We start from the raw sequence: 14367 nt of genomic DNA on the forward strand, positions 1-14367 counted from the left end.
GAGAGAGAGGAGGAAACAGGCTGCTTGCGGAGCAGAGAGCCTGATGTGGGGCTCGATCTCAAAACCCTGGGATTATGACCTGAGCCGAAGGCAGAGGCTTTAACCAACTGAGCCACACAGGTGCCCCTATTTTTTTTATTTTTTATAGTTAACATATAATGTATTGTTAGCCCCAAGGGGTACGGGTCTGTGAATCGTCAGGCTTACACACTTCATAGCACTCACCATAGCACATACCCTCCCCAATGTCCATAACCCAAATCAATGCATTTTTAAAAATCAAATCACACCCGGAAATGGGCCCATCTTGCAGTCCTAGAGGAATTTATTGTTGATATACTTGGGTAATTTTTTGTGCCCCCTTCTCTTCCTTCCACGTGCTCACTGGGTGTCCTTCTTTTAGTTCATGTGGCTTCTCCAGGAATAGGAGAAGAAACAAAACTGCAAAGCAATTCATTTGGACCCTTGTTTTCATAATCTAGAGGATGGCAGTATAAGACATAGGCTCAGGTTAGAGTCAGATTACCTGGGTTCAAATGGTAACTTCATGACAAAATACCTGTCTGATTTGGGGGAAGGTTTCTTAACCTCTCTGTGCCTTGATTTCCTCATTGACTTCATAGTGTCTGGACAGGAGTTAGCATTCAATTCATGTTAACACACCAGCATGGGGGCGGGGTGGGGGGGCAAGCTTCCACCTGCTCTCCGTGCTGGGCGACTCCAACCCCCTTTCACCCAGATGTGCTGGTGTTCTTTGTGATCTGGCTCCACAACCATAGGGCAGCCTGCTCTTAATAATTTATTGTGCAGAACAAGTCTGTTAAAGGGTCAGAGCAAGAGGACAAGTATAGAACAAGCTTTGTCCATTTTTATGGAATTCTTGCTTACAATCAGTTTTCAAAGTTCCCACAGCTAGGGCGAGCTTTCCCAAAAGTCAGTTTCAGTTTGATTTTGCAGGCTATCAGTTAGGAATCATAATCTCCCCGAAACTATCATAAAAATACAATCAAGGTTGATAAAATTTCCTGGATAGAAACAAGTCAAAATAATACCACTGACAAATAGGAGTTATAACCGTAGCTCACGTTGTAAGAATTTCGCTCCGTGCCAGGCACTGTTCTAAGTGCCTTACATGCATTTTCTCATTTAATCCTCACAACCATGCTGTGAGTGGGTACTTTTACTGCGAGCACCTAACAGCTGAGAGAACTGAGGCATTGCCCAACAGCACCGGCTGAAGTAGCAACACCCCTCCCCTGGGCATCGTTATTGTTGATTTCATTATCTTCTGCTTTTATTTATGTCTTCATTTTTTAAGAGTTTGTTTATTTATTTATTTGAGAGAGACAGAGAGCACTAGCAGGAGGAGGAGCAGAGGAGAAGGGAGAGGGAAGGGGGAAAAAGAATCTTAAGCAGACTCTGTGCTGAACCAAGCCCGACCTGGGGCTTGATCTCATGACCTTGAGATCATGACCTGAGCCAAAACCAAGAGTTGGAGGCTTAACGACACCCACATGCCCCTAACGTTTTATTTTCTTCACAACATTAAGCACTGTCTGGAATTTCCTTGTTTATTGTCTGTTGCCCCTCTTGAAGCTATTTGGGCAAGGGCTTTGTTTTAATCACTGCTCTATCCCCAGCTCCTAGAATAGGCCTGGCCGCCAGTAAATGTAAATTGAACGAAGGGATGAATGAGGCTTAGAAACTTTAAGGAGCTTGCCCAAGGTCATGACCATCAGTGCCAATGTGCGAGCTGGACTCTAAGTCCGGAGCATGAGATCTGGTTTTTTATTGTAACTGTTTATAGCTTGAAGGCTTCCTGGACGTAATCAAACCCAAGCCTAGTATCTTCTCAGTGAGGATCCTGAAGCCCAGAAAGGCTAAGTTACTTACCAATGTCATACAGATTATTAGTGAACGAGCCAGAATCAGACCCCAATCAACTAGTGGGTGTTTTTGTACCAGGAATCCAGCCTCCTCACTTCATATAAAGTTGAAGGGAAACCCTATATGCGTTTGCTATACATCACTCACCTGCTTATTCATGACACAAACCTAAGTCGTACTGGATACTTTCCTCTCTCTTACCATCCCGTTCTTCTAATTAACTAGTAATTAGTTAATTAGTTAACTAGTAATTACTAGTAACTAGTAGTAGTTCTAATGAACTAGTAATTAGTTCATACCTTTTCACTTTCACCTTTCCTCCTCCCTGCGAACCATCACCCCGACCACCATCAGCGTTCACCTAGGTCATTGCAGAAGCCTCCAACCTCGTTTCTCCCCACCACCCCTTGTCCCTCTTCAGTCTGTTTTCTTTAGGGTAGTCAGACTTATCTTCTGAAATGTAAGTCTGATCAGAACAGTCTGCTGCTCAAAATTTATCACTTCTATTAAGATACGATTTGAAAATCTTAACAGGATTTTGAGCCTCTGGAATCTGGCCCCTAGCCGCCCCTCCAGTCACCCCGGCACTGTTCTTTTCCTTTCTCATGTATTCTGCGGCTCCACTGACCCCTGTTTCCATTCCATTTCCAATATCAAACTGTTCTCCTCTTCAAAACTTTATCTCCTGGGGCTCCCCTAGGATGGACCCTCCCCTCCACCCATCCCCTTCTTCTTCCTAACTTGGCCCTTCGTTCTCTGGGTCTCAGCTTGCAGGCCATTTCTACAGGGAAGTGTCCTCTGACGGACTCCTCCCAACATCCCTTCCAGCCAAGTCAAATCCCCGATGGTATGTTCTCAGAAGTACACTCTATTTTTCCTACATAGCCTTTATTACAATTATAATTGGGCACATCATTTGAATAATTGTTTATTTAATATCTCCTTCTCTTACTAGATGGGAGCTCCAGTGACCATGTTGTCTCATTCCCTGCTGATCCATAGGTCTTGAAACGTACTGGTGCCCCCCATTTTTATTTATGGGGTATTCTGTAGTTCTCTTTTGGATTTCCACTCTGGGTTGAAACATGAATGCAAAGCAGAAGTGTTTAAGGAAAAGGAGGCAGAGGAAATGGAAGACAGTGCAAGAGGTTTACATACCCATTTCACATGAACTGCTTTTCCTTTTAGTAACACCTGCCAATGAATATCTTCTTCCAGAAGACTTAACAGCTTAGCTAAGGGTGTGGTGGCCTCCCCATTGGAGTCTCAGATTTGGGAGAGGCCTTACTTCTGACTCCTGCATGATGGACGTGATCCTTTCTTTTGAGGAGGGTAAAGAAGACTGCTGCGTGGGTAGATATCAGTTGATCAGAGTAAAACCATCTCTGTGCTTCCAGAGCTGGGTGTGTTGCCCCCAAGGGCCAAGTACAAGCTCTTAGAGTGAAAAGCGGGAGTCAGTAGTCTGCTGGTCTGCTGCCATCTGACAAATTCTCAGGACTTTCCTCTAACATGAACTCTGGAGAAGCAAAAAGATCTCAAATGCAAGTGATCTAGGAGGAACCCGTGCTCAGTTAGAGATTTAGGTCTCTTAATATCTACATAGTTAATTTTAGGGTGGTTCAGCCCTCAGGTTAATAATGGATGTATTGTTGGTTTCCAGGTTAACTGTAAAACTTGGCATTTAAAATAATTCTATACTATCTACTTAACAAACAACAAAAAAAGTGGCTGCATACAGAAAATGGATCACATTGGCAACTTTCCCCCCCATTATTGCTACATAGACAGCTAGTTTTTCTTATTTTCGTGTTGGCTAGCTACAGCTTTCTGAAGTTTGTTAGATCTAGCAGACCTGTTCTGACAGAGGCATCCGGAAGGAAGCAATCCTTTGTTTGAAAGAAAATGGAATGAAATCAAATGACCATGGAAACCCAAGTATAATATACTATTCTTTTTCTTCTTCCAAACAGAGGTCTTATTTAGTTAATGCTTTATGGAAGCCCAGTGGATGAAGAAAGACTTTTCTCCTATGAGTTAAACTAATTCAATTTATATAGAAAGCACTAAAGCTTTTTTTTAAGGAAGCTAATTTTTAAGGAAGTATCCTAATTCATGACATGTGTTTAGGAAACAAGTTATCTAGAATAAGTCATTAATTAAAATGTCTTGTGATGTTTTTTGGGGGGACCAATACTTTAGCAACTCCAAATGCCGCTATGGGCATTTTTCTTTGTCTATCAAGTGATGTCAATAATATAGTGGAAATACCTGTAATTGATTGATAGAGCCCTATGATATTATTAATGGAGTATAAAAATCTTGAGCATAAGAAAATCTTCCCTACTAGTGTCATTGGGTTGTATGTCCTTCTAAAATACATTCTCATCATTTTTCCAATGAGTTTCTCTTTGTTTCATGAAGTCCTTCTGGTCACTGTTCTTCTGGGATATATACTGAAACCCCACCACTCAAAGTTTAAAGTATTTAGGCAAAGAAATGTACTCTGTGGGAGATAAGAATAGTTATAATGTGTCTTGGGTTCTAGAATTAGCCCATAAACAGTTACATTCAAAAGACCATACATTTCTGGATTTCAGGTAAACTCAGAGGTTGAACAATGCATTAAAGTCACTTCCTTCCAGAAACCTCAGTAAGCCACTATAAAGAAGATGTTTTTAAAACCTAAGCCCACAAGGACGATAGAATGAGGGGACATATAACAACATAATTTTGGAAGCTGGGAACAAATGGATGAGAAGTCATTGACTTAGCAGATATGAGAAAGCTGAAAACCAAACCAATTCATACTTCTGAGAATTTGAAAGGCTCAGAAGTTGGGGCATTTGTACAAGTAGGAGTTGAAAGGGGCTAAAACAAGGAAGATTGATTGAAAACTGTTTGTAAAGTAGTTACATACCTATTCCAGACTACTGAGTAACTTCTTTCTCTGTACTCCCAAATGAAAGAGTTTTGTTCTACAGAGAGGGTTAAACCGAAGGGTGTTTGGTTGAGGGATACCAGGCACAGCTGAAATCAGAGAGCGTACCAGAAGCAGGCTAGAGAGACTGAACGAGCCCACACAAGAGCCACCTCCACTCCATCCCCCAACACTCAGCCATCTTCACTTCCAACCAGCTTTTTATCTTTCTGTTATTATGTTTAAGCAAACATCAAAGAATTACCAGATATCTGAGTAAAGTTTTAATGTGAAAGGTACCAAAATCAATTAACAGGAAAAAGCAACATGAAGAAAATAGACTATGTAGGAATAAGAAAACTTAAAAGAAATTGTAATTAATATTTTCAAATAACTTTTTAAAAGATTGATTCATGAAACAGGAAGAAGATGCACTAAAAAAGAAATATTCAGAGGACTACCAGCAAAAATAGCATAAATGTAGGGCACCTAGGTGGCTCAGTCAGTTAAGTGTCTGACTCCTGATTTTGGTTTGGGGTCCTGGGATCAGGTCCCACACTGGGTTCTGCACTCAGGGGAATGTCTGCTTGTGGATTCTCCCTCTCCCTCTCCCACTCTCTCTGTGCCCCTCCTCCCACACATTTGTGACTCTCTCTCTCTCTCTCAAATAAATCTTAAAAAAAAAAAAGCATAAATGAGAAGTATGAGTTAGAAGATAAAGTTGAGGAAATTTCCAAGAAAATAGAAAACAGTATGAGATAAAAAGCAGGAAAGAAAATATAAGAAAATTAGAGGACAAGTTCAGGAGATCTAGGAACTCTAGATAAAGAGGACAGGAAGTAACCAATGGAACTTCCCAAGAAACTTTCCAAGATCTGAAGAGCATGGAGTCTCCAGATTGAGATTACCCACTGAATCATGGAAGTTCCCAAATATTCACCTCCATGCACTTTTTTTCAAGAAGCTACTGAAGGATGTCTTGCACTAAAATGAGGAAGCAAACCAAGAGAGGAAGACAAACAGTAGAAGAAACAAGAGATGCAATACAGGAGAAGGACAAAAGGGAGTCTGGAATGGTATGAAAATTGATTCTAGGCTATCAGCTGTGCACCAAGCACAGGGGGCATTCAGTCCAGGCTAAGGCAGGTGGGAAGGCACCAAGAGAGAATTCCTCATGAAGTGGATAGAATACCTGATGTGAATGAATGTACTGAGAGGGCAAATTTGACAACTGGATTTTGAGATTGAATAAAAAACCGTAACAAAGGAGAAAAAAAAATAGACAAGTATAAACTCCATATGTGGGCAAATTATACATGAGAGAAATAGCAATCACAGTTTATTACATGACTCAGTATTATTTCCTGGTCATAATGAAATTGACAATGACTCTATATTACCAAAATTATAACATCTATAATTGGAAGATGGTGATGGTGGGTGGATAAGGAACATAATGTATGTGGTATGAGGTGAGGAATATAGATGAAAGGGAAAGAAGCTTATCTTCCATAGTGAAGGGGCAATAGATAATACTTGATAGATAATAGATAGATAATAATTGAAAAATCAAGAAGTGACAATACAAACATATGTGGAAATATGGAGGTAATTGCCAGACACATCAATTAAAAGAATAGAATTGTAAGTAGCAGTTTCTGAGAAAGGAGAAAGATTGAGTCAGAGGGGCTGGGTACTAATCTTAATCATAATCATTTGTCTTAATCATTTTTTGTCTTAGTCATTCTCACAGAACTCAGTGGCTCTTTAAACTCTGTATAAGTTCTTTACAAATAAAATCCTTTAAAAAAAAAGACCATTATAATTCTACAAATAGAAATGAGAAAACTTTAAAAAATAATGGCATTTTTTTTAATTTTTAATTTTTTATTAACATACAATGTATTATTAGCCCCAGGGGTACAGGTCTGTGAATCGCTGGGTTTACACACTTCACAGCACTCACCATAGCACATACCTTCCCCAGTGTCTGTAACCCCACCCCCCTCTATCCCCCCCCACCCCTCAGTTTGTTTTGTGAGATTAAGAGTCGCTTATGGTTTCTCTCCCTCCTGATCCCATCTTGTTTCATTTTTTCCTTCCCTACCCCCCAAACTCCCCACTTTGGTTTTCAACTTCCTCATATCAGGGAGGTCATATGATAATTGTCTTTCTCTGATTGACTTAAAATAATGGCATTATTAAGATGTAATTCACATACTACACAGTTCACCCAGTGATTTTTAGTATATTCACAGAGTTGTGCAACCGTCACCACCATTTTAGTGTATTTTATCACCTCTAAAAGGTCACTCCACGTTTACTCTCAACCTTCACAGCCCTAGACAATCACCACTGTATATTCTGTCTCTGTGAATTTGTTTATTCTGAGCATTTCATATAAATGGAAACATGCCACATGTGGTTCTTTGTGTTGGGCTTCCTTCATTCAGCATAATGCTTTCATGTTCCATCTATGTTGTAGCATGAATCAGTACTTTATTTCTTTTTGTTGCCATATAATAGTCCATTGAATGGCTCTACCACATTTTATCTGCTCATCAGTTGATGGATGTTGGGGTTGTTTCTGCTTTTTGGCTATTATGAATAATGCCGCTATGAACATTCACTGACAACTTTTTGTGTTGCCATGTTTTCTTTTCTCTTGCGTCCGTTCCTAGGAGTGGAATTATTGGGCCAGAAGTTAATTCTACATTTAAGTTTTTGGTGAACTGCCAGACTATTTTCCAAAGCAGCTGTACCATTTTCAATATTTACTCCTCAACCTCACCAGTGGTTGCTATTGTCTGACTTTTTGGTTATAGCCATCCTAGAAGGCATGAAATGGTATCTCATTATGGTGTTGGTTTGCACTGAGATAACTTTGGAAAACATAATAGATTGGCAAAAATAAAATAGGTTGCCAAACCTCATCTTAAGACTTTGGGGAAATAAACACACTTATTTGGAGGTATAGTTTGGTATAAATGTTTTGGAGGATAGTCTGATATATCACAGTGTGATAGGTACTTAACCTTTGACCAGATTTCCCATTTCTGAGTGTATTTGACCTATAGAGAAAAAATCCTAGTTTGGGGGGAAAATGTGTCTTCATGGTACCACTGTTTATAATCTCATAGTACCAAAACCTCAAAATAACTTGAACGTCTCTCAAGAAGAAATTGGTTAAATAAATTATGATGCAAACATCAAATCAGGCAGTCATTAAAAATAATGATGCAAGGGGAAGCCTGGGTAACTTCATTGGTTAAGTGTCCAACTCTTGATCTCAGTTCAGGTCTTGATCTCATGGTCATGAGTTTGAGCCCCGTGTTGGGCTTCATTCTGGGGCATGGAGCCTACTTTAAAAAAAAAAAAAATGATGCAGGTACACTTTTACTGTCATTGGAAGTTACTCACGACATATTGAGTGGGGCAGAGTCAGACTGACAAATACCTGCATGATAAGATCCCATTTGTGTAAAGTATCTTTGTGCTTCAGAGAGCTTTTTTTAGAATGATGTCCAAAATGTTACTAGAGGTTATACACTAGTGGTGTAATTTAAGATGATTTTATTAACTTTGTTCTACATATTTTTGTATTTAATTTAGTTAAAAATCAACCTCTATAATTTTTTGAGAAAATTATAAAACTCTCTTTAAAGACTATTCATTTAAAAGTCACATTTTTGTACTTAATCAAAGCTTGAGTTTTAGTTAAATACCCTTCCCCTATCATTACTTTTTTAAACCTCAAAACCATCTACTAAAGGCATAAAGAAATTCATTATGCTGATGATTATATATACTTGGTGTGGAACAGTGTCTTGGGCTCTTCCTTCAGAGAATTTTATTATATACTTTATTCTTTACAGAATATGGAGATATAACGGGCATTAGGACTTCAGGGTTGTAGCAAAGTTCATGCATGGGAACAGGACAAAAAGGTTCTCCATCTGTTCTGGTCTTTGGGATAATGATCAGGGTCCTCATATTCTCTCTTCTACCCTTTTATCCCCTCCAGGAGAATAACATTAACAACTAATTTTTCTTTGAGTTCATTATGAACTGTTCTAAACACATTTCATGTATTTTACTTATTTAAGGCTCACAACCATTCTATGAAGTTGATACTACAATTACATTATTTTACAGATGAGGAAGGTGAGGCACAGAGAGGTTAGGTAAACTATCCAAGGTCACTCAGCCAGGGAATGCAGCCCAACAAGCTGGGACTGGAGCCCAAAGAGTCTGGTTCCAAAGCTCCTGTGATCTTAATTGCTATGCTCCACTGCCTTTCTGACTTTCTTCCTAAAGATGACTCCAAACACTTGCTGGTTTACTCTGTTCTCTCCCAAACTGTCATTCCTACCAGAAATACCATGGAGGCTGAGCTAGTTTACACTTGGGCAGACTTCCCTGCTCCAAATGCTTCTCTGGGGTCAGTGTCTTTGCTGTTCATCTACCACTGATTCCCTTAGGATTTTGCTTACCATTTCTTTGACATCCTCTTCTCTGAAATGTTGAAGTGTTGGGATTTCTCATTCTTTGAAGCTGGAGATGCGTCTAGGAGGAAAAAAAAAGTCACATTAGGTGTTTCAACTTTGCATCTGGACCCACGAGAACAGAGTTTAGTGCGAAGGCGGAGAACATTCATTGCTCTTTCCCAGGAGAGCGGGGCCTTTTCAACCCCAGGTGGAGCAGGGTGCTAGTGTCCTGCCTGACCTTTGAGTCTGAACCCTTGGCAAAAACCCACTTTTTATAAGGCTGTGGTTTATTCTGATCATAGGAGTGATACATATTCGTTGAAAAGATCTTTGGAAAATACAAAAAGTGTAAAAAACATGAAAAGTACTTAGAGCCCTATGACCCTGTGATAACCGCTAGAGACTATCATTTCCAAGCATGTTTGTATTTTTGTTTAAGGCATTCATATTCATTAATGAAGATTAAGTCCTCAAAGGAAATGATTTGTAAGTGATGATTTTAGAAATTGCCCATCTATGGAGTTTACTGCGGAGGTTGATGGTTAAATTTATTTATTTATTTAAATATTTTATTTATTTATTTGACAGGCAGAGATCAGAGAGGCAGGAAGAAAGAGAGGGAGGGGGAAGCAGGCTCCCTGCTAAGCAGAGAGCCTGATGCAGGGCTCGATCCCAGGACCCTGGGATCATGACCTGAGCCAAAGGCAGAGGCTTTAACCCACTGAGCCACCCAGGAGCCCCGATGGTTAAATTTAAAGATGTGGCAAAGTTGGTGAAACTTGAATTTCTTAATTTAAACCTCCAGTTTGATATTTCTAATTGAAAAAAAGAAATAATTGTATGTATTTGAAAACATTAGGACAGAGACAAAGAAAAAATTTTAATGACCTTGGTAGTTTTCTTTGCTCCTTGCAAGTGTTTTTTCCATTTATTTTTGCCTCACATGAACTGCATATACATTAGGTGTTCAACTGGTGTTTATGAATTGGCTGAAAAGAAGCTTCACATGTGCAAGATCAGCTACCTGAAATACCATTAAAATTGAACTTTTAGCATTTGTAATTTTGGTTGTTGTTTTTGCTGTCTTGTTGTAATAGAAATTTAGTAAAATTTATTTGGGATATTTTACTGTTTTCTGGGAAAAAAGCTATCATCGACAAAAAAAACTCATTTGATATGACATATTACAAGTAATAATTATGTTAAGTTTGATTCGAGTTGAAACAGCTTATACTGAACATTGTTTTTAAAAGCCATTTCTGAAGAGAATAATTATAGAGAATGATTATAGAACAGACTCCTATAATCAAAAAGTGTTTCCTCTTGTGTTTTCCAGGCATCTGGCCATCTGAAGAGGTTTTGGCTTACTATTGCCTCAAGCACAGAAATGTATTCAGGTACAAAGCTGTCCTTAAAAAAATACCTTTTAGTGATTATGAGTATTATATCTGCATATTAAAGATTGCCATGATTACATTCTTCAAATTAAGTTGTTACAAAATATGTAAGAAAGAAAAGAAAAGGAAGAAAGAAAGAAGAAGGAAGAAAGGAAGGGAAGGAGGGAGGGAGGGAGGGGAGAAGGTAGGGAGGAAGAAAGGAAAGAAGGAAGGAGAGAAGAAAGGAAAAAAGGGAGGGAGGGAGAAGGAAGAAAAGAAGAGAAGAAGTTCATGGTGAAAACATGTTGCTTCTGAAAAGAAATCTGAATTGCCTTTGGGTACTAATACTGCACAAAAAGCACAGCAAGCTTTTTGCTATATGTCAAAGGCTTTTGATTTCCACTCAAGGCATTTTATTTCACTTTGATTTTGGGAAAACAAAAGTGAAGCTCCAATCAATCCTTACTGATTGTGAAGGTCAAAAGAAAAAAAAGAAAAAAAAAGATAAAAAAAACTACAATAAAGACATTCTTTAAACTTATGCTAGGGAAATCACTACAGAATATTTGATAAATAAATACCCCCCAGCTATTATGTAAATATGCCATCCCACCCCTGGTTTTAAAGGTATTTCATAGACCTAACAATATGTATTTGTAAAATATAAATTACTGTTACAGATTCATGCTATGGAAATAAAGGTTTTCAACTGTCAGTGTGCAATTATAGATCAAACCCATGGATGAGATTTAGGAAATAGGAAAAAAAAAAAAACAAGAACACCTCCTTTTATTTAAAAATTCTAAAGATGTTTGGTAAATCCAGAAAATATAGGTTTTTCATTTTTAATTCTCATTTTATAAAAGTCACCCAACATATGCTTCCTGAATAGCCCATTATGATTCCAGACAAGTCATTAGTGATCATGGTGTGTGTTTTAACAATATGTACTTACAAGATTGGGTCAATAATATGTATTTTTTGAAGCTCCGTGGGTCCATATTTACCAACCAGCCTATAATTGCCTTGAACAACTAAATACTCATTAAGTGTGTTTCGGAATATGAATGTCCTTGCTTGGCTTCTCTTCCTCTTCCCTCTCTTTGCCCGCCCCTCTTTCAGTTCTATCCTTCTCTCTTTTTCTTTTCTCCTGTCAAGGTAATAAACTTCCCAACCTGGGAAGAAGGAGCGATCTTAAGGTTGAAGCGTATAAAATGAGCACAGGGCAGTATTGACTTTGGGCCACAGAGCTGCTCTGGGAGTCTGGTATTTGCTCTTCTCCCTGTGCTTAAGCTTCACTGGAGCTCCAATCATTGAGCAGTGGTGTAGGGTAAGAATGTCACACGTTGAGGGCTGATATTTAGGCACAAAGGGGAAGGTGAGTGCAGAGTGGCCCCCTAGACTGTCAGCTTTAACTCTGAGCCGCTTTACTTTTGAGCGGTGAAGTCAGAGCCCTGTCCTTGCTTTAGCCTCCGGTTTGCTGGCTTAACCATATTATGTCCCTGCATTGTTTATTCACTGTGTTGTGTTAGGGTCAGTTGTGATTTAAGTGTTAATTGCTAAATGCTCTTTGTGTAATTGTTCTTGATGGGGGCGGTTCAGCTTTCCAAAATGTTTCAGTTTGGTTTCGAATTTTTTTTTCAAAAATTTCAAGATTGCATGTGTGTGTGTGTGTGTGTGCGTGTGTGTGTGTGTGTGTGTTGTGTGTATTTGACTAAAATATAGGTATATACACACTCCTATATGTTCTTCATTTACTTGTCTGTTTTTGAAGGAATGAATGTGGATTAACAGTGTTACCCTTTCCTAACAATTATCTTTCGCTACTCTAGCTAGTTTAGTTCTAAAAGACAGCGCCATTGACAAGGGAAAAAAAGGGAACCTTCTCAGATTTTTCAGCTCAGCGGTGGTAATGTTGCAGTGAACACTAATGAGGGAACCCCCACTGATTTGCCTGCTTTGTGACTTTTCTATTTCATAATTATTTTTAAAACGCAAAGCAACATGAGGTAGCCTAGTCATGTCTCTACAACTTCCTGGTAGCGCCGTTCTTACCGCAGATGGCAGTTTGTTCTTGTAACATATATATCTCTCTGACCATTTTCATCTAATTTGTATGGGTTCTACCATTTCTTTTCTCTCTTTCAGGGACCTTGCTGTGTGTGAGCTAGGGGGTGGCATGACATGCTTGGCTGGGCTCATGGTAGGTCTTTTCTCAATTCCAATCCCATTCAGAGGGAGGAACAAAAGGAAAAATGTTCCAGGGCCTCCAACTGCTGGGTCAGAGAACCGTCAACAGCATCAGCTGCGGTCAAGCTGCCGGGTCTTGAGAGACCTTCTAGATTGACTTACTTTCGGATCATATTGATTTTATGGTTGCCTCGATGAGCAGAAACATTTTACCTCAGTGTAGTCAATATCGCTTGTTGTGACATTCCAGGCCTCGCACGGTCTTTCTTTGCCATAGCGAAAGCATTTTTTTTTTTTTTTCAGATTATAGTCCCATTTGCTAAGATACAGGAATAGCCCGGCGAATCACAGTTGGAGCACCATGATATAGCTGCTAATGTTTTGCCTGCATTATTACACCAACAAACATGATCCAGAGCGCTCAGTAATTAGATTCTTTTGAATTAGATTGGCCATTCAGGAACGTCGTTCCCCATTCTCTGGGTTCTGAGTCATGTATTCAGGAGATATTATGTAGCAGCACAGTGCATTAGACAAGTTTTTATGTCTCTACAAATAAAAGCATATTGTTACACTGATTGGCATTTGACAAACCTGTCGCTCTTACACAATGTGTCGAGGTTACAGCCCAATGTGCGAGCATGTCAAAGCTCACAAAAAAATTACCCTCACAAAGCCATCTGCCTGCAATGCAAAGTTATATGAAGGGCATCAGGCAGTCAGACAGAAGCAAGCTGAAAGGCAGAGTGACAGCCTTGTATGATGGCTCTACCAGATAAACAGAAGCCCACAAATGAAAGCCTCTCAGAATACCATCATCCGCTGTCACAATGCAATTACCGAACAGAATGATAGCAAGATAGAGGCTCCCGCAAATGGAATGATAAAAGTATTGACTGATTTGATTGAATGATTAAAATAATGCAGACATAAAATGAAAAAAGATTGAAGATTGTTACAGAGAAATAGGTGAGGAAGCATGATACTGAAGGCTTGTCACTCCTGTCTTCACTTCCACACAGACAAGCATATTTGCTCATTGTTTGCTGTGCTCCTTTTTTTTTTTCAGGTTGCTATTTCTGCAGATGTCAAAGAAGTTCTGTTAACTGATGGGAATGAAAAGGCCATCAGAAGTATCCTTATTCAGATAGAAAACGGGTTTGTTGTGCTCGTTCCTTTTTCCCGGCTGAGTAACAATTGATATAAAGAAAGACAGCATGGGGTATTAAAAAAGAATCCCCCCCACACACGTGATAAGTAATTAAGAAAAAGTAGGAATATATGGACTTCATTTGGCGACGACTGTTTTTTCTTTTAGTTCGATAGATTTTTTTTTTTTTTTTTTTTTACGGTCACTTCTTGTGAAAGGAGCCCACAATTTGTGGACCACTCAAGGCAAAGAGAACAGTTGTTTCAGAATAATTTTCAGCCTGTCCTTTTATTGTCACTGAAATTTCCCAGTATAAAGTACACGATTGGAAATTTGTTATATCCACTATTGCTTACAAAA

At 39.0% G+C, this 14367-nt stretch overlaps 1 protein-coding gene across 4 annotated transcripts in view; it reads left to right on the forward strand.

Annotated features, from left to right (window-relative positions):
• Positions 1-14367, forward strand: part of CAMKMT (calmodulin-lysine N-methyltransferase) — a 371863-nt gene that overhangs the window by 304668 nt on the left and 52828 nt on the right. For all 4 annotated transcript variants that reach the window (XM_044263631.1, XM_044263630.1, XM_044263629.1 and 1 more), the window contains exons 4-6: positions 10628-10688; positions 12816-12870; positions 13927-13990. In XM_044263631.1, the coding sequence (XP_044119566.1) occupies positions 10628-10688; positions 12816-12870; positions 13927-13990 (180 nt within the window). The remainder of the gene's footprint in view (positions 1-10627; positions 10689-12815; positions 12871-13926; positions 13991-14367) is intronic.

The sequence above is a fragment of the Neovison vison genome, chromosome 8 (genome assembly GCF_020171115.1).
Source record: "Neovison vison isolate M4711 chromosome 8, ASM_NN_V1, whole genome shotgun sequence".
NCBI classification, from domain to species: Eukaryota; Metazoa; Chordata; class Mammalia; order Carnivora; family Mustelidae; genus Neogale; species Neogale vison.